Source organism: Ambystoma mexicanum, chromosome 4p, assembly GCF_040938575.1.
Source record: "Ambystoma mexicanum isolate Mex_15411 chromosome 4p, UKY_AmexF1_1, whole genome shotgun sequence".
Taxonomy (NCBI): Eukaryota; Metazoa; Chordata; class Amphibia; order Caudata; family Ambystomatidae; genus Ambystoma; species Ambystoma mexicanum.
Window position 1 is genome coordinate 229,858,717 of NC_090927.1, and position 19,555 is coordinate 229,878,271.

The 19,555-nt window shown below is 44.0% G+C and overlaps 1 protein-coding gene across 2 annotated transcripts in view; it reads left to right on the top strand.

Moving 5' to 3' along the window:
• Window positions 1-19,555, top strand: part of PKHD1 (PKHD1 ciliary IPT domain containing fibrocystin/polyductin) — a 4,356,595-nt gene that overhangs the window by 870,484 nt on the left and 3,466,556 nt on the right. For both annotated transcript variants that reach the window (XM_069605754.1, XM_069605755.1), the window contains exons 26-27: window positions 17,288-17,393; window positions 17,871-18,155. In XM_069605754.1, the coding sequence (XP_069461855.1) occupies window positions 17,288-17,393; window positions 17,871-18,155 (391 nt within the window). The remainder of the gene's footprint in view (window positions 1-17,287; window positions 17,394-17,870; window positions 18,156-19,555) is intronic.

Here is a 19,555-nt window from a genome sequence, read left to right on the forward strand (position 1 = left end):
CTCGCAAGGATGGTTCGGTGTAACAGCCTATTACACAAGGGCTTTGGACTGTCATATATGTGGCATGTCTGCTGCTGTGGAACTTGTGTTGACACCCCTAGTGGGGATGATTGGGATGTAATTGACCACTGTTCTTCTTTTGCTAGATGGGGTGTTTCATGATTCATGTGTACATTCATTGCTATGCATTGCGTAGTATGTTTCTTATCTTTACTGTACAAGTGCTTGTTGCAATTCATGCCGTAGATAGTGTGTTCCACACTTTGGCTGTGAAAGATGGACTGATGGTGTGATTTCTGATGTACGTCTCTGACATGGTCCAGTCATGAAATGCCTGATGAGACACACACAGATGAATCGAAAGCATGGCCTTGCTGCAGGGGATTAGCCTCCAGACCACCTTTGCCAGGAGACATGGGCCATTGGACGTCTGGAATCGGGACACGTTTGGTGGTGCCGACATGCGCATGTGTGCGCAAGCAGAGGCACAGGGATTGCAATCATACATCCGAAAACTGCTGACGTGTTCCAAGGGACTCCAGGCAAGATGAGCAGCACAGGGGGGTCACAGCACAGCAAACCTTCCACCGGGCCAGTAGCACATGCATGCTTAGTAGCAGCACTGACGGTGAGCTTGGACAAATATTGGTGTTGAAGTGCACGATACAGCTCAGATGTGTTAGTGGACTGATGGCAAGTTGATAGCGAAAGTTGTCTGGGGCACCTGCAGGGGCAGTGGCACATACTCTCCGGTCCACCATAGGCCATTGAGGCACTTGTATTAGCCATTTAGCATTCCGAGACATGGAAAGAAGCAGCTCACAGGGACAGACTGCAAGGGACATACTTGGGTGCAGTGCATTTCATTTCCGAGTGGAATTTGCAACATGCACTGCCTTATTTTTGTCGTGGTGGTACACGACTTGTTCTGAAGTCATACTTTGCTATATGCGTCTGTCTGCTTACCCAGGGAACATTGCATGTTGTGTGAATCATGACACATTGGTGTTCCATTTGCCACGCACCCAGCGGCGCCTGACTTACTGCACTGACTGTGTATGAACCACCACAGGGGTAATGTTACGTATGGGTACGAAGCATCCACACAAGATTGTCTGTCTGTAGAGTAGTCTGTTACTTTGGGGCATATTTGGTGGTGTGTTTATGTGTTTTGGGCACGCACAGTTTATTAACTGTGGCTCTCTTTGCAGCATTGAACTGCTCCTGCTACCGGCCCTGAGAGTGCACAGCACTCACCCCAGAGATATGTTTCTCTTTGACTTCCATTTGAGTAATTTGCTGCTATGTGCATGATGAACAGGTTTGGTCTAATTGTGAATGTATTAATGTGAGTACTACATTTTTGTGCATTCCCTACTTTCTCGTGTCAATTCTACTCCCCTCTCCTGCACCTCATTCCGGTCATCCAGTATGCCAATGCCTGTCCCGACTGCATATCCCTGACCCTCCTTCCCCACCAGGGTCTCAGAGGCCTGTGTGGCCTTGCAGGCACCCAGACCACAGTGGGGGTGGTTGGTTCGTGCCACTCCTGCGCCTGTACACGGGAGCTGTGACAGTACACATCTTTTCGTGGTGCATCATTCTGTGTTATGTACCACACATGGTACACATTCTGTTGTGACATTGTTTTACTGTGCTACCTTGGTTGTTCACATCATTTTGGTAGTACTTGGCCTCTGTGGCGTACTGCTACTTCAAGTCATCTACTGGAGGCTGTTCTGGTTGTTTTCCTGCCTGCAGGCTATTTGCTTGGCTTCCGTGTTGGCCTGCATTGAGTTCTCTTGGATTTGGTGCTTTTGCAAAACAAGGTGGACTCTGAGGGTGCGGGCAACTTTTTACACACAAGGTGGGAGATGGTGACAAAGGGGAAGGGTGATCCTGTGGCCAGGTGAAATTAAAGGATGAGGCTGAATAACCCAGGGGGGGGGGTTGTTGTTGATAGTTGCCTTACCCTGCAGTGTGATGGGCACCCTGACATTGTAATTGTGGTATCCTATGTACATGTTGGGTTCTGCTGATCAATGCCTGTTCATGTGTTGTGTGTACCTTTCAGGTGTGAGGGGATAGTTTTGGTTTGCCATGCTGGGGTGTACACATGGTGAATGTTCACATGTGATGTGTAGAGGACACTGATGGTCACTTGATTGCACATGCATATGTTGAGTGCATGTCCCTATTGACCCACACACTCGCACTATTATCCACTACATGTACAACCACCCTTCCATGTCCATGTGTACACTCTGTTTGCCTTCTGGTGCCCACTGTGTCCCTGCAGCACATGTTCTATGAACAATTGTGGATCCTGTACATGCCTAGTTTGCTTTTTGATGTAGTTTGTCGCTTAGATGTGATGCTCAGGGTGTGCATCACACACAATGGCTGTTCACTGTGCTGTGCACTGAGCAGTGTGTTGCAGGAGGTGGACACAGCACACAGAAGCTGCAGTGTTGATTTTGCAATGCACATTGTGCATGTAGACAGGCATTCACTGTTATGTTACAACTACAACTTTTGGAATGCATTTGGGTATGACTTATTTTGGGTGGGAGGTTGTTGGTCAGTCATTTCATCTGATTCCATGTCAGGCATCATTGTCTGATGCCAATTTACATTTTTCACATAGCAATGTGTACCTTATTGTTACTGTGTTGGTGTATGGCTATTGCTTGCCAAGTCATGTTGTGGTTTGGGAGGGTTTGAGTGACATACCATTGATAGTCATGGCCTGTTTTGCAGGTCTGTGTGATTCACACCTTGCATGTGTGCCTTTTGGTCACACAGGATTGCTTATGTTTAAGTAGCTAGGGACGCACACAATGTGGCAATTCCATGGCAACAATCTCAGGGTAGTAAGGTTGTGACAGTTGACTGTCTCTTTGTCATCATCGATTGTCACCTGATATGTGCCAGGCCTGTGTGCACTCCGCAGGGTTGGGAGTTTAGGTGAAAAGCTGGGTCCGGGCTGCCTCACCACGTGCCCTATCCCCTCCCATGTGCAGCGCCTGTGCCTGTGCTTGGGGATGTGGGGGCACCACCATGTCCACCGGTACGCCCTGCCGTGTTGCAACATTGTGCAGGACACATGCTGCCACAATGATCCTGCACACTACTGGAGGTGCATACAGTAGCTGCCCACCAGAGCGGTCAAGGGAGCGGAAGCGTGACTTGAGCACTCCGAATGTGCGCTCCAATATGGCCATGGTTGCAATATGTGCTGCGTTGTATCTTCTGGTTCCGGATTGGCGTCATCATGTGGTTGCTCAGAGGGTAGGCACTGTCCCCTGGAGAGGTGACAATGGTTGTGAATATTGGGGTTTGTGTATTTGTGTGTGTGTGTGTGACATGCATACATGTGCACGGGCATTTGTTCTCACCTAGGAGCCATGTGTCGCTGCCCAGCTTCCAGGGCCCGGCTCAGGGTGGACATTCTGTATATGAAACTGTCATGGGTGGAGCCAGGGTAGTTTGCATAGACAGAGGTGATGATTCCCTTTGCATCGCATACCACCTGTACGTTGATGGAATGCCAGTGCTTGCGGTTTTGGTAGATGTCCTCAGTGGCCCTAGGTGGATGTAGGGCCACATGGGTGCAATCTATGGCACCAAGCACTTTGGGGAAGTGTGCCACCCTGTAAAAGTCCTGGACAATGGCCTGCCTTTCGGCGGGTGTTCTGGGCATGTATATGTGCCTGCGGACTGAGGGGTGCGCTGTCATGATTGCCAATACCTGGTGTAGGCAGCGTGACTGCGTGGCCTGTGAGACCCCCCCACTATGGCAGTAGTCCGCTGAAAAGACCCAGTGGCCAAAAGGGCTCAATGCTTGGGCGCAGAGGGTGGGGGAAGTAAGGTCACCTTCCCACTCCCTGACCAGGTCTAGGATGATACGGGGTGGAAACCTATAGACCTGGTCGTCAGGCATCCCAAAAAGCCTTGTCCGTGGTGAAAAAATGCGTGCCCTGGCTATTCTCCCCCTCCTGCGGTGTCCCACGATCAGTGCTGCAACAAATGGGGCATTCATCGTAGCTGAATATACGTGTTTGTTGTTTGCGCGCACTTTTATACTTCGTGTGGCGGACGCATTGACGCCTGTACGTGTCTTTTTCCGTGCGCGGGTTTCCCGTATTCAAATCCATGAATACGGGTTTTTCGCGTGCGTGTGGGCATTCCGTGTAGTTCCCTGCAGTACTTCCCCAGTTACGCCTTCTTTTTCACACGTTATTCCCCATTCTGCGTGTTACGCCCACTGCTCCACCCACTTTTGTTGTGTGAGCCGCGCTATGTGCGCCTTTGCTGTAAGCATAGCGCACGCCGTTTGATGATGTTTGTGCCCGCGTGCGCCATGCACGGATTTGGCGCACAACCAGTGGGAAACAAGCACAGCGCCTTCCTTGAATCGCACGTGTGCGCTTGCGCGTGTGCTTGCTTTCTCATGCTTGCGCCACCTTGCGCCTGCTTGCGCTGGGATTTTCGGTGCACGTTTGTTCCATGAATCAGCTCGTTAATGTTTCTAAACCATATAGATGTTATTTTCATATTCCAGAAATGCCATGTTGGTATGTTGGTATAATTGAAAATTTCCCGTACCTATACATAAGAATACTTGCTTGTGAAATTGATGATGTGAGCTTCATTTCTACGCGAGCTAGATGGCCTATTGCTTTAGAAGAACCCTCAAACAATATGCCAAGATAGGTGTATTGAGGCACCATTTTTATGGGAGACTGATCAAAAGACCAAACATAGGATAGTGGTTCAGCCCGCCTAGGCGAGTAGACAACAATTTGTGTTTTAGCTATGTTGATTTTTAGCTCGTTCTCTTGTGTATAATTATAATAAGCATCTAAAAGACGCTGCAGACCCAATTGTGTTTTGGAAATAATAACTAAATCATCTGCATACATAAGTGTTTGGATTACTTGATTATTAAGCTTTGGTGAATCCGATACAACATTAACTAAAGCAAACCTAACGTCCTGGATGAAGTAGTTAAAAACTGCAGAGGCTAATAGGCGTCCTTGTTTTAAACCTCGTGAAGTATTAATCTGGTCTGAAAGTAGACCATCTAGGGTCTCGAATGGAAGTTTTGAATGCAACGAATGGATAACATCATATAGCGTTGTCGGACAATGATCTTTGCGGAGCTTTGACAACAGGATCAAACGACTCAGCCAGTCAAAGGCTGCATTTAGATCGACAAAAGCAAAAAAGACCTGTTGCTTATGCAAGTGGCATTGCATTTTGATTGTTTTAAGGCAAATAGATTTATGGCTGTGCCCATGCCCGCAACAAATCCCGTTTGGTGGGGATCACGGAGATGGGATTGTAGAGTCCAGGCATTAATTTCATAGGGTATCAGTTTTGTGAAAACTTTTCCTGGCACGTCCAATAAGGCGATGGCCCGGTAATTAGCGGGCACACTGCGATCACCTTTTTTAAAGATCGGAATGATTATTGAAGCTTTCCAAGAAGGTGGAATGAGACGTGTTCTTAATATTTGGCAGAACATTTTGTATAGAATGTTTGCCCATTCATCTGGATGGGATTTAAACATAAAGTTTGATAGCCCATTTGTGACCATCGCCCTGGAAGAGCTAGCCTGCATTATAATATCTCGAATGGTGTGTGGTGACATCTTTAGGTGCCATGAAGATGGAGATGTAGATGTATAAACTATTTTTGCAAAGGCTGGGTCAGCATACAAAGATGAAAAATGGTTGACCCAGTCTGTTTCATGGACACCATTAATTTGTGCGCCTCCCTGTAGATGGTATTTTCGGTTATTCAGTAATTGCCACATGACGCTTTGCATGGCCTCACTGTCTTCTTGAAATTGAGAAGCTTTCCGACTTCTCAGCCAGTTTTTGTATCGGCATTTAGCCGTCTTCAAATGTTGCCAACGTACGGATCTTTTCATAATAAATGTTTTTTCTTTCGTTTTTTAAACTCAGCTTTCATTTGGTGAGTATCTGCATCAAAGGTATGAGAATGTCGAACTTGATTATGATGTGGAATTGTAACGGTCTTCATAAACGGTTTTAATAGATCAGAATATTGCTCAAAATTGGAATGAGATGCATTAGAATCAACTATGTTCTCAAAGGCAGTTAGTGTGGTTGTATTCCACCGGAGACGACATCTTGCTGAGTTGACTGTCGCCTCAACCTGCAAAACTGTCTTTGCTTTGATTTTAGAAAAATCCCAGGCAATGTGTACAACTAGGAGTCTGTGATCACTATTGATCGCTAATGATTAATTTTTTTACACTTTGAAAGAGCTGTTGACTCACATATATATAGTCAATGGTGCTAGTGCTCGACCCACGGTGCCACGTGTGGTTAGGGGGAGAGTCCCCATCGACAGAACCATTGAGCATATAAACATTTTGATCTTTCATAATATTAGTCCATCTCTGCACCTCACAATGGTTACAAGTCAGGTTCCAGCAGTCCAAATTAAGGTCACCCACAATGATTGTGTGGGTAATTGTGTGTTTTATCAAAATCATGTCCAAAATCGTAGTTAAGCCATCATAAAAGATGTCATCTGACATTGTGGCGATGTGGCAATGTTGTGATAGATGTTAACTAGTGCAATCACCTGGTTATTGCTAATGATTTGGACTAGCTGGATCTGAGCACCAACGGATGACCAGGGCTTAACAGTGAAGCCACTAGATGTATTAACTGCTACAAGAAGGCCTGAAGATGGTCTACCTCGACTAGGGATAGCTGGAAGTAGGAAGATATCATAACCATCCCATAGTGGAGGAGTTGTGACCCAAATTTCTTGTAATGCTATCACATGATGGATGCTTGACAGGTTAGCAATGGATAGGTGTATATGTGAGTGGCCTCTAGTGTTCCAGCTTGCGATTTTTTGAATAGAAGAGGCATCCGTCGTTAGTGGTTAATGCTGTTGGGTAGAAACACACTGGGTCTCTTGGCTGGGTCTATTCACACCTTGGTAAATGTTCGGTTTCAAGATGGTATTTTGGAGTTTAAGTGGGACACATTCCGGGTCCACTGCTAATAGAAAACCCATCTCAAACAGCTGCATCCTGCATCACCAGATGGAGTCCCAAACTACTCCAGAAGGGATCCATAGTCTCAATACTGAACGTGTGAGATCAGAAACTAACTCTATTTGGTTGATGTCTTGTGTTGACAAGTTGTGCAATTCAGGGACATCACCAAAGAGGTTCAGGACACGCTGGTGATTCAGGTCATAGACTGGGAAATTCCCATTTCTGCATTTCAAAATAAATATATGAAAATTTGCTCTGCGTGGATGCCGATGGCGTGAAGCTGGTTGCAAACTATGTTTCCGTGGAGCCCATTTTAGTTTTGAAGAGTCTGGGTCTGATCTTATTCTGGGGTGTGTGCGACTAGTTTCCTCCCACAAGGCTTGTTCAGATTAAGAGGGGGTATACAGGATGTGACCACTGAAACCAAGTGTGGGCGGAGGAAAAATAGTTTGCCCTCCTCTCTGTAGATCAGAGGGGTTGGAAAGGACTTTGGCCATGCTTGTGGCCAGGTATTCATCCACTTTCTGTTTAGAGTTCTCAAACACGTCTTGCGACGTTGGTACAGCACCTGTTGTGTTAGCTTGAACTTGCGGACATAATGCTACGGATTTCTTAGAGGGTTGAAAAGTAACGGGCAAAGAATCCTGTACAATTGGGGGCTAAAATGACATAGGTATCAAACTCTGAACTGCGGAAGCCGGTGTTAATTCGCTGGGAATATCAGAAGTGGGGAGGAGCAAAGCAGCATTTTGAATATTTGTTGAGGCTTGATGAGTCTCGTCCCCCTTATTTCGCTGTATGGATAGTACTAACTGAGAAAGGGGCGAAAGAGACCCGCCTACTTGATCTTTGTTAGCTAAGTTTGGAGTAACGGTGGTCACCAGTGGAATACTTTTAGGGAGTGAGGACACTGGGGCTGAGGAGGGTACCTGCTCAGTCGAAGCAGCCACTTCGGCATGCGATACAGTCGTTTTGCTTAGTGCCTTAAAAAAGGAATTAAGTGTTTTTTTGATGTTTTTCACGTTTGCCATTTTCTTTGTTTTCTTCAACATAGACAAGGACTTCTTTTTGGCAAATTTGGGATTCCTGACTTTAAGTACATCTGAGTGACTTAAGCTTGGGCCCAAAGGTGGCACAGTTACTAATGCCAAATTAACATTTTCTTCCTCTTCAGGGCAAACATGACGCGGATGAGCAATGGTTACATTCTTTGTTTTTGGGATTGAGTGGGGACTCATGCTGGTAGTATGGCGTATGATGCCAAAAATCAAAGGTAGAGCACAAGGGCTAGGACCTTTCTCATGATTGGAAGAGCATATTTGTGTGACAGATTTAGAGAGATTTTGGACGGCAACATATTCCACTGAATTACCCAATGCATTAGAATCATTAGACAGGTGCACACTCTTAAACTGTATAGACGAGTAATGCACTGATAACCACTTCATCAGCTCATCAAATTGTTTCAATTGGTGAGAGACTTTTGTGTCAAGTGATTCGAAGAGTTTACACAGGCTCATGATGGTGGTATTAATAGCGGTAAGGGCAGGTTGAATCATAGATTAATGCTGTAAAAATAAATCAGACGGGCTGATTTGGTAAGTCTGGGTTAGGGTAAAGCAAAAGAGTGTAGCATAGAATTGCGGATGTCTGCCCTGGACTGAAGGTTAATTGCATCGTCCTCACCTTCATAAGAACCCTCACAGGGCCACGCATCTCCCCTCCATGATATTGGTAATACACATTGATTTGCATGAATGGACAAGCCAGATTGCTCATGAGACAAAGGTGGAAAATTAATTGGGGATATGACAATGCGTTAGGATGATAGTCTTGGGCAGTTCTTAATAGAGGCTAACATCGTGTTGTCAGAGAGTGGTTGGGGGTTTACTCTTGCACATGGCGTGTTCAAAGGTGCTGGCACATTATTAACGTCTGAAGGGCAAGGGATATCGTTACTTGCAATGGGGGAGGGTGACAAAGACGATATAGAGACAATAGATTCATTTGTATGGTCGTCAAAAGTCAATTTAGATTTTGGGCAAGAAGACACACAAGTTGGTGTGATAGAACTAGCAGTATAACATTTTTGAGGGGGAACTTCAGACCCTACCTGGCTGGGTTGCTTTGACACTAATGATAAATGTGGGATATTTAACGGCATGCTAGTTGTTAATTCGTATGCCATTATTAATGGAGGTCACAGTAAACAAAACACAAAACAAAATTTCTCACAAATCAAACCAGGTATGCACTAAGAAGGCAATCAGTAAATGAGTTGTAGGAGCAATAATGTATGTCTTACTTTCTTCCAATTACAGGCTCAAAAGTGGAAGACACCAGCTGAATAGTTAGCACATGGCCGTTTAACTCCCACGAGTGCGCGCGTGTTGTGCGCGTGCGCGCTCGTAATATGGGAGTTAGTGATGACGTTGGGAGTGGGCGTTGCGTGCCAATGGGAAAATGCAAAGAATGTATTCAAAATAGAGGAACCAAGAGCTTGGTGGAACAAGAGCTCGATGGGCGTGGCAATGTCCAAACACAATAGACCGCAGTCACCTTGAAAGCCGAAGTATTCACTCGTAAATCCGTCGAGCAGACACAGCAAGTGCAAACAGCAAGGAAGATCCAGCAGAGTGTAGGGGCCAAGCGGTACTCTCCCGCGCTCGTAATATGGGAGTTAGTGATGATGTTGGGAGTGGGCGTTGCGTGCCTTGAAAGCCGAAGCAATCACTCGTTAGTCCGTAGAGCAAACACAGCAAGTGAAAACAGCAAGGTAGATCCAGCAGAGTGTAGCAGAACTCCCACGAGCCCGGTACTCCCACGAGCGATGAAGATATATACCTGAATCTAGGAGATGTTTTACCATTGCTAGGGTGGCTCCCTGCGGTACATTGGTATAGAGTGCTTCAATGTCCAAGGTGACTAGCCATTCTGTGTCTTGATTGAAGGTGAGGTTTCCCAAAAGGATCAACATGGCTGTAGAATCTTTTATATATGATTGCATTTTTGGTATCTTGTTTCTGATTAAAAAAGTCTATGTATTGTGACAATGGTTCCAATATAAATGTGTATAAATATAAATAAATATAAATAAATGTGACCAGATACAATTGGGCAGCCAGTGGTGGTTGGATTCCTTTATGGATCTTAGGAGTAGCATAGAAATATGGTATCCTTGGATGTTTTGGAGTTAGAAATGCTGCTTCTTTTGCGCTCAGGTATCCTTCTGCTTCTGCCTCTTCAACTAGTGTATTGGTCATACTCTTCAAGGCTGGTGTGGGATCTCCAGGAAGGATGCGATAGCTGGTTCTGTCCTTGAGTAAATTGTTAACCATGTTGTCATAATCAATGGTGTCCATAATCAGTGTTGTCCAACCTTTGTCTGGTGGTTCTATAGTCAGACTGTCATTCTTGGCCAAATCGTTCAATGCTCCTAATTGGGCTTGTGGGATGTATTTACCCATGCATCCGAGCCCTACCTCAAAACTGTGCAGTACTGACATGAAAACATCATGATGGCCAGAGCTTCCCAGAAAATGCACAGGGAAATGCAGGAAGAATAGGCTGCCACCCATTTTTGCCGATGTTATGGGCACAGAAGGACAATGCCTAAAACCACCATTGGACTACCCGCACAGTAGTCTGAAACCATTGGGAATGGCAATGCTGATTGCCAAATGCAACCTAGAATTGTGGGGAATTCATTCTTCAATCCCAAAAATGGGTGCAGTACCAGTACTCACCACTATCCAAAAGCCGGCGTTTTAAAACCACCCTGTGTTCCTCTGAAGGCAAGCCAAAGTGTCTATTTTAAACATTGCAACATGTGCAAAATATTCACTGAACACCAGCAGACATTTGGCAGAATGAGGTTTTGTGTGCTTACAAAATCTGGGAAATGAAGAGCCCAAAACAGTGCTTATAACAAAACTGCTATGGAGTCAGCAGTTTAAGTTGCACTGGATTTAAAGACACTAAAATTGAAAATGTTTAGATGAAATGAGTGACCTATGTTTGGTGTCACATGCCTTTGTAACTGTTGAAATGCCATAGTTTTGCACTTAGAATCAGCATTCTAGCTGCATATGTAAAAATGTTTAGTTTTATTTGAATGCAGGAACTGGGGAACAAAAAGTGACATTTTATCTGAAACTGGCTTAAAGAGATGCCAATTCTGCCTGGCAACTACCCCCATCAGGAGTGAAACTTGAGTCACAGCTGTGTTCCCAGGCCTAGCTGCCCTTTTGCTGCTCACACTAAGGATATGCCATCTATCTGATAATTGAATTACCTGTGCTCTGCAGGAAAGTGAACAAAGCCCTGTCCTGGCTCAGGCAAAGGTTTTATTGGCAGGAGTCGTAAATGGTCGTAAAAAGTGGCTTCCTCCTGAGGAAAGGGGAGGAGCACTGCCTGTGAGAGCAAGCTGGCTTGGCAGAACTGGATAAACCAGTATTTCTACCTTGTGCTGAGAGGAAACCACACCCCTTTGGAGCCAGAACATAACTTTAAAAAGATGAATAACTCATAGAGCGGACATGTGAAAATTTTATAAATGATACCATAATTCTTGTGATTTTTCTGCCCACAGTTTAAGAGGTTTTTAGAACCGGTGGTATGTTCAGGGGGGTGTTAGCGGAAAAGTGGATGTTACTCTAAATGTATGCATGTTAAAAGTCTGAAACTTCATCAGTTAATGTCCATACTCCCTGCGCACATGTATGTAAAGTTGGGTCAATGTCAGAAATTGAAAAATCAGTTAAAAAGTCAATTATGTGCCATTTCTGAATGCAAGCTCTTAGAAACAGCAGATTTGGACAGAGACATGGCTAAATTCAGCCACACCATGTATATGTAATTTCAAGCAACTGTGTAACTGTGAAATATGTCTTTTATTATCAAATATAGAATGTGTGCAATCTGACAGAGGAGTGTCCTATCTGCAAGCCATAAAATGACATCCCTCTGACTCACAGTTCATTCCCCAATCAAATGATAAATGGAAGTTTGACCAATTAGAAGCTGAGAGAGAGGTAGGGTCAGTGATGCTAGAACACACCCACATTCTAAACACATAAAAGCAGACAGACAGGACAGATAGGGGCTTTCAAATCCATCTGCCGCTGGAAGCTCTGCCGGAAAAATCCATACTTTACCTCCATCAAACCTCCAGAGAGCCAAACTAGAGACTTCAATCTATCCAGAACTAGAGACCCAGACCAGAGAACCAGAGAGAGCTGACCCAGATCACTGTGAAGTGCAGAGACCAGAGGCGAGTTTAAAACCTGACCAGATCCATGGCGAGGCCCATTTCACTCAAGAATATAGTGTGAGTACCTAGAAAACTGTGCAGAACCAATCTCCTAGTTAAAATAATATAATTCAATCCTATTTTAATCTAAGTAGAACTGTCTCCTAACTGTCACCTGTCATTTGCAAAGCTGTCACTTGTCATTTTCTAGTTGCAAGCTGCACGTGTCTTTTTGAACTTTAAAATTTCAAATCTGAAAAACGACCTTTATTTAATCGCTCATATCTCCGCAACCGTTTGTGCTAGAGACTTGCAGTAACTTTCATTTGGAAGATGAGATCCTAGGCTTTCCTAGGACCCCAAAACGATAGAGATAGTCCTTGTGGTTCCTCTGTAATAGCGCTCGGCGCATCCGCGAATTTTGCCGCGATTTGCAAATTTCTTCATGTTTAAAAACTGCTGCTGCTTGCCTTCCATTTGCCAGAAATTCGTTTAACCTGCTAATCATTCCTGAATCATTGCAAGAGTGAGCCTGAGCTAATATTAACTAGATACCACTCACCCTGAACCTCTGAAAGGGAATTAAAAGCATTTCCAGCATATTTCTCATCCATTGCTAGCACATATCAAAGCATTTTGCCTGTGTTTTCAAAACTCCTATCTGTTTTCTGTAGTGTAAGCTTGCTGGGGTGAACTGATTTACATTGATTGCATTTCTGAGAACTGTGTGTTTTCCTTCCATTTCCTTGCCTTGCATCAAGGGGGGGAGGGGATTGCCAGAGAAAAGTGATTACATTGTTTGGTTGAAATCATATTGAGTATTTTCTGTACTGCATTCATTGAATATTGCATCCACCTGAGCTTTCATAAAGCATCCTCTACCACATTATACTTTTGTTCCTATTTACCAGTGTGCTACCTTATCCATTTCATGTCAACTCATTAGTGATTATAAGAAGTGTGCTAGTGCCAGATTCTCCGTTGTTGATCTTTATCATATCAGATTAAGTGTGCTATTCAATTATTAATTTATTATAAAGTGTGATATATATATTTTAAATTATCAAATAAACCTTTTAACTTGCAAAACAGAACTACTTCTTGGCTCAGTGGGGTCAGGGGGATTCCAAGAGAGGGGTGTTATATAGGGGTAGTCATCCAGAACGCATGAACTGGACATAAAGATATATCAATAAGGGTTGTCATTCAGTATTATAGACTAGGCGTTGACTTAGCTGTAGTGTTGAATTGAATCCTCTTACAGGCTTTTGTGCAATTACCATGAATGAACGGTATCTTGTCTTCTAAGTTTGCTACTTTTTTTCAGAATAGCTTGCTCGAAGGTACTGGATTCTACCAAATTCGTATGAACTGGTGGAATGACTCTGATTTGGGTCTTAAGCCTGCATTGTCATTCTCGACAACATCGTTATTTTCCTGGAACAATTGTTTGAGGTGAATTTTACACATCAGTTGGAAGATCTCTATCCTTGTTTGAAATGCATCGTATTGTGCTGTGGGAACAAATGAGAGACCCTTTTGTACAATGCCTTCTTCATCCTTGAACAGTATATGTGTAGATAAATTAACAATTAGAGAGGTATTGGTGTTGCTTATCCTTCTCCTCTTCCTATGCTGCAGGTAACCTGTGGTGACTGCATCTGCCACCACTGTTTTCGTAGGTTGACCCCGCGTTGGCCTAAAAAAGGTGCATTGGTGCTTGGTGGTATGTTCCCTTGATTAGCAGTAAACTGTATTCTTCGGTTGTCTGAACTATTCGAAGATCCTGATGATGAGCCTGATCGTTGTCCGTATCCACTCCTTCGATTGTTCTGATACCGGAGTAATGCTGCATCTCTTCTGCCTTGTTTAGCTGTGTCTGAAAAATATTCTGTTCCTACATACGGGTAGATCTTTTCATGTGTAAATTGTGCTGGATCTTTCTTCAGTTTACTCAATTTCTTGTTTAGATTGAAGTCCTTGAACTCTTTGAGTGTGGTTTCTAAGGCTGTTAGTTTTTCATCATAGATGTCAAAGTTGATCTTCAGTTTTAGTTGGTCACTCTTTTCATGGAGTTCTTTTAATAGTTGTTCTGTGACTGTTTTTGCTGTGTTGATTATCAAAATCAGCCAGTCTCTCGTGCATTTATTTGCTATATCGGACCAATCTTTTCTAAACTGCAGATTGTCTAGAAATATACGTGGTCCCGTCTTTATTATTAAGCCATTGGGTGCAGCGTGGGCTCAGAGATACTCTGTCATCAGTGCTCCATGGAGTTATGTGCAAATTATTTTTTCCTGCAGTGTCTCAATCTCATTCCAATCATCTGGATTATTTGTTGTTATAATATTCATATCTTCTCCTAAAATTGAGGGATTAGCTAGAATCCCCTCTACTAAATCTTCGGCAAAAGCCAGATAGTTTTTAACTGCCATTATGCTGATGTTAATGTCTATATTGGCCAATAAACACAGTTGTGTGAAGAAAAGGAAGGGGGGGAGCTGTAGGAGAGGTGAAGTATGACTGGTCAGGGGAATGTGGAGATGTTTTTGAAAGGATCAAGGGAGATATAGCCAGCACTCTCACCCTTGGGAAGTTTTGTGACAAGAGTAAGACATATCTATGCATTTGCATCAAGGCCCCTTACAGTTGCATAGGGCAATTACTCTGTAGTTGAGAGAGAAGCTCTTGTTGTGTTCTGGGCGATCTTGCATTTTATGTTTTTTCTGTGGGGCAGACGTTTTATTGTCAGGACATACCATAAGCCCCTGGTGCAGATGTTGCAGGAAAAGGGTGGAGCAGTGGGTCACCTAGACTGTCGATATGGCTTCTAGGGCTGCAAGGTAATGACTTTAAGGTGTGTTACGTGCCTGGCAAAAAGTACCTGGTTGCAGATTGCCTGTCGAGGTTGGAGGTGGGGCCCTCTGCAGCCAGTGAATAGACGCATGGGGAGGATGTAGTATTGGCTAGTATTGGGCAGGAGGTGATTGGTGAGGCGGAGTGAAGCCTGGCAAAGCAGGCAGATGAAGTGCTGAAATGTATGGTGGAGTGGACAGTAGTGGGGTGGCCTGAGAACACTATCCTGGAGAAGAGATTTGAACCTTTCGTTGAAGTGAAGGATGAGTTGTCTCTGGGGGAATAATCTTATCGCCCCTCCGAGTTTCTTTCCTACCAGAGGATGTGAGAGGGACATTGCTGTATTTGGCACACCATGGACATCGAGGGGCTAGTGGCATAAAAAGGAGATTACGCCAAAACTACTGGCGGCTTATGATGGACAAGTGTGTGGAGAGCAAAGTGAGGGATTGTGGTGCATGCCTATATAGTGACAAGAGCAAGGTTGTGTGGCAGACACAATTTTTGCCAGTAAGTGTTCCCACTCAATCATGCCAAAAGGTGGCTATGGATGTTATGGGGCTCATTCAAGGCTTGGTGAATGGTATCAACATTTTCTTTTTTTTGGTGGATTATCACACTAAATGGGTGGAGTGAAGGGCCACAAAAGATGACATCACTCGGGAGTTAATCAGTCTTTTGGAGAACATGTTTTTTCTTGAGGGAGCCCCCACGGAAATCATTACTTATAATGGGGTTCAGTTTCCATAAGAGAATATGCGGATGTTCTTGAATGAGTACTCCAACAGGCATTTGTACACAGCTTTGTATCATCCCAGGACCAATGGTCTGGTGGAGCGCTACAACAGGGTTGTGAAAGGTGGGATTCAGTTGGCGTTGTGGGCTGGTCTGCTGTGGCAGCTTGTACTGAGACAAATGAAGTGGGGTTACTGCACCACCATGCACTCTGTAACAAAAGTGTCCCTGTTTGTATTCTTGAAGGGGCGAGAGCCTGGTACTCAGCTGTGCCCCTGGTGGTTGGGGGTGGCAGGAGTGGTGTTGGTAGATCATGAGGCAGTGATGAGAGTTATACAGGAAGGCCACAGCCATTATAAGGAGGTTTTTGATGAGACTAAGGGAGTATAGTTGCTGGACTGGGCCGTTGGTGATCTGGTTCCCGTCAGGAAGCCCAGGATTTTTCTCAAGTGTCTTGAGAGTACATTTTTGGAGCTGAAAATGATCACTGCTGTGAGGAATAGGGTAGTTGTGGTGGAGGGAGGTGAGGTTTGGTCGAAAGGGAGGTTGGCACCATTTAAGGGTGTGGTGTGTGTGATGCCAGAGCAGAGAAGGGGTGTTTCACGGCTGAGCCCAGTACTACTAGTTCCAATAACACTAAGCGTTCCATCATTACCAAGCATGTTGACACTGTGGCAAGAGAGAGGGCAAGGGTGAGAAGGATCCCTGCTCACCTCAAGGACTATGTTGATTTTAAACCGTGAAATTGTATTTTGTGGTCATTCAGTTAAGTTTGCTATGTTGTATTTTGTTTGTTTCTCTAGCTCTCCCTGACACTTTTTCATGTTCCCTATATCTGCTCTTGTTTTACCTTTTGTTAAGTTGGAGGGATCTGGAAATGTGCTGTGTTCTGACTCTGAACACTCTGAGCCGTGTTCGCTGTGGAACATACAGCTGGTGGGTCAGAGTCAGTTGAAGGAAGGCTCTGCTACAGGGAGCAGCTTTCCTGCACCTCCGCAGGCCGAAATAAAGGTCTTCTAGTAGACTTACCAGTGTCAGCTCTACACTTCAGTATCTTCACGTGTTCCATTAAGTACAGGTGGAATACATGAATAATGAAAAAGTAGAAAATATTCATATTATTGGAAAAAAGTGTGAATTGTTTTAGTAAGCGACTCATTTTAACAAATAGTGGAGCAAAATTGCATCACTAAAATGGACCGAGCACATACATTATTATACTGTTTTTGACTTCATGATACCAAATACTACTTTTTGGGAGACATTTTTGAGGATTAGGAATGTTGGCATCGATTTCGTAGAATTCCAAGATGCATACCAAACTATTTGCTATGCTCAGCATCACCAATTAACCATTGTAAAGAATGACTTAACCATTATCCCATTCTCCTTTGCAGGTTGCTGTCCATGTGAATGAAATCCCAGCCAGCTGTTCTGGTTCTTGTACTTTTCAATATCTTCAAGACATGACTCCCTTAGTCACGCACATCGAGTATTCCTCAGGTAAACAACTTGGAACCAAATGGCTGCCGTCCACATGATCGTTACTTTCCAACCACGGCTTCTGTGCCTGACTCGCCTGTCAAAAGGCCATTTTCGAGAGAAACAACACTTAATGATTGGTAGTGTACATGAAGAGGTTCATTGCAAGTGAATGCTATATTTTTACTGTTAAAAACAAAGAACATATTCATTATTAATACACATGTAAATACTAGAACATTTTGTTGGGTTTCAAATATAATTGTGCCAAATAATAATTATAATTATATTGTATAATTTGTTTCTCTGAACTCACTGATCAGTAGTGCCATCCACTCTTGATGTCCAGATGGCTTCCATCCCATTCACCAATGCAAGGCACCCAAGATGGGATTGCAGGTCATCCATTATACGTTCACATGTACAGAGATTGTCAGAGCTCTTCTCTCTATCCAGTTAAATATAAATGTAAACACATATGTAATTTCACCTTTATAGATGATGGAAATGGTATGGATGTTTACATCACTGGATACCATTTCCCGATTGAGATTGACAGTCAAGCAATATCCATAGAAGTCAGCGAGACAAACTGTGAAATTATCCAAGTAAATACAACAAGAGTGGTTTGTTCCATGTCAACGGTGCCACCAAGAGGGATGCATCGGATCACTGTTCTTGTAAAGCCTCACGGCTATGCTGTAAACGGCAGCGGAGAAGCCATCTACTTAAAAGTAGAGCCCAGAATCTTTACTATAAAACCTTCAGCAGTCGCTGAAACAGGTGAGTGTGGAAAAGCTACCTTTTCAATGAGGAGAATAATTTTGTGGGTGAATATTCTATATTCATATGAAAGTGTCACTGGACAATGGTATTATGTATTGTTAAGTGTTCTTGATTACAATGGGTTGTGTTATTCTTGTTGCTGACCACAGGTTGTGCATTAAATAAAGTATATGTAAGAAACATGTCAATAATAATAATTTAAAACAAAAGTTTTCATCATAAATATATACATAACTGAGTCAGAATCAGTGTCTAGTTATGGTTAAATTGGATCCCTATGCAGGGTTTGCAATCTTTACTACAACTCACAACTCCTCTCCACTGCTGATCAGTCGGCTTCGGCTCCATGCACCTGACTACCCTCTGATTTCGGGCCCAGGTCCCTGCCCACCCAGCCACATACCCGCACTGCGTCTGGGCAACCCTCGCACTTGGGTCTGTATCTGTAACCTTACAGCCCGCTTACCTGCACTTATTAGACATCTCTTGTCTGCGCTTTAACCCTTGCAATTGCCACCTTATTGGCTGAAATAACAGTGGTTGTTTTTATCCCCTGCTCAGCACTTCCACCTCTCCCCTCTCTCTTGCACTTTCTCCCTTCCGTCTACCCTGCACTTGCATGTTCTCAATGTCACTGGGCCTAGTAAGATCGTTGTTTTGTCCTCCCTTGTACCCCTCCATTGCCTCGTTGCATTCGGAAACACTTGTGTATGAGCACGATACAAATAAAATATATGATATGATATCATTATCGATCCAAGCAAGCATACTGAAGAGAGTGTTGGATCATGGGAGTTGTAGTCAAAAACATCTGGAGGTCCACAGGTTGAAGGCCACAGCTTTATGGGAAGACAACTTTTTCAGATGCTTAATAGTGTGTCACTGTATTTGAAGAAGTTGCATGAACCTCCCTAACAAAATATGCAGTCAACTTCACATGTTTCGGAATGTTACATGGAGCTCCATCCAGGGTGCTGAATTTTTGTCAGGATCCAAAAATGGTTTCCTCACATGCAAATTCTAACAGGCCAACATTTGCTCTCAGCTAGAAAAAAAAACACACAAATATCAAAATACCCAACATTGTGGTTGACGCATTTCCATAGTGTGTTCATGCAACCTGCTATGAAAATCTACAAACAAGTGGCATATTGCAGCCACATGGGTGTCCTCCGCAACTCTTGGCAAGGGGAAGTGGACCCTAGAGAGTCAGAATACATGCACAAAAGGAAAACAAATCATGTGTTGGCTGCAGGGTCCAGGGGCCTGGTTTGGTTTGCATTAAACATTTGGTTTACCAACTCACTCCATGTAACTGAGACTCCTATTTTCCAGTTAAGGTGTAGGACTACTCACGAGACCGAGCAATGCTGAGATCTCGCGAGATCAGAACACGA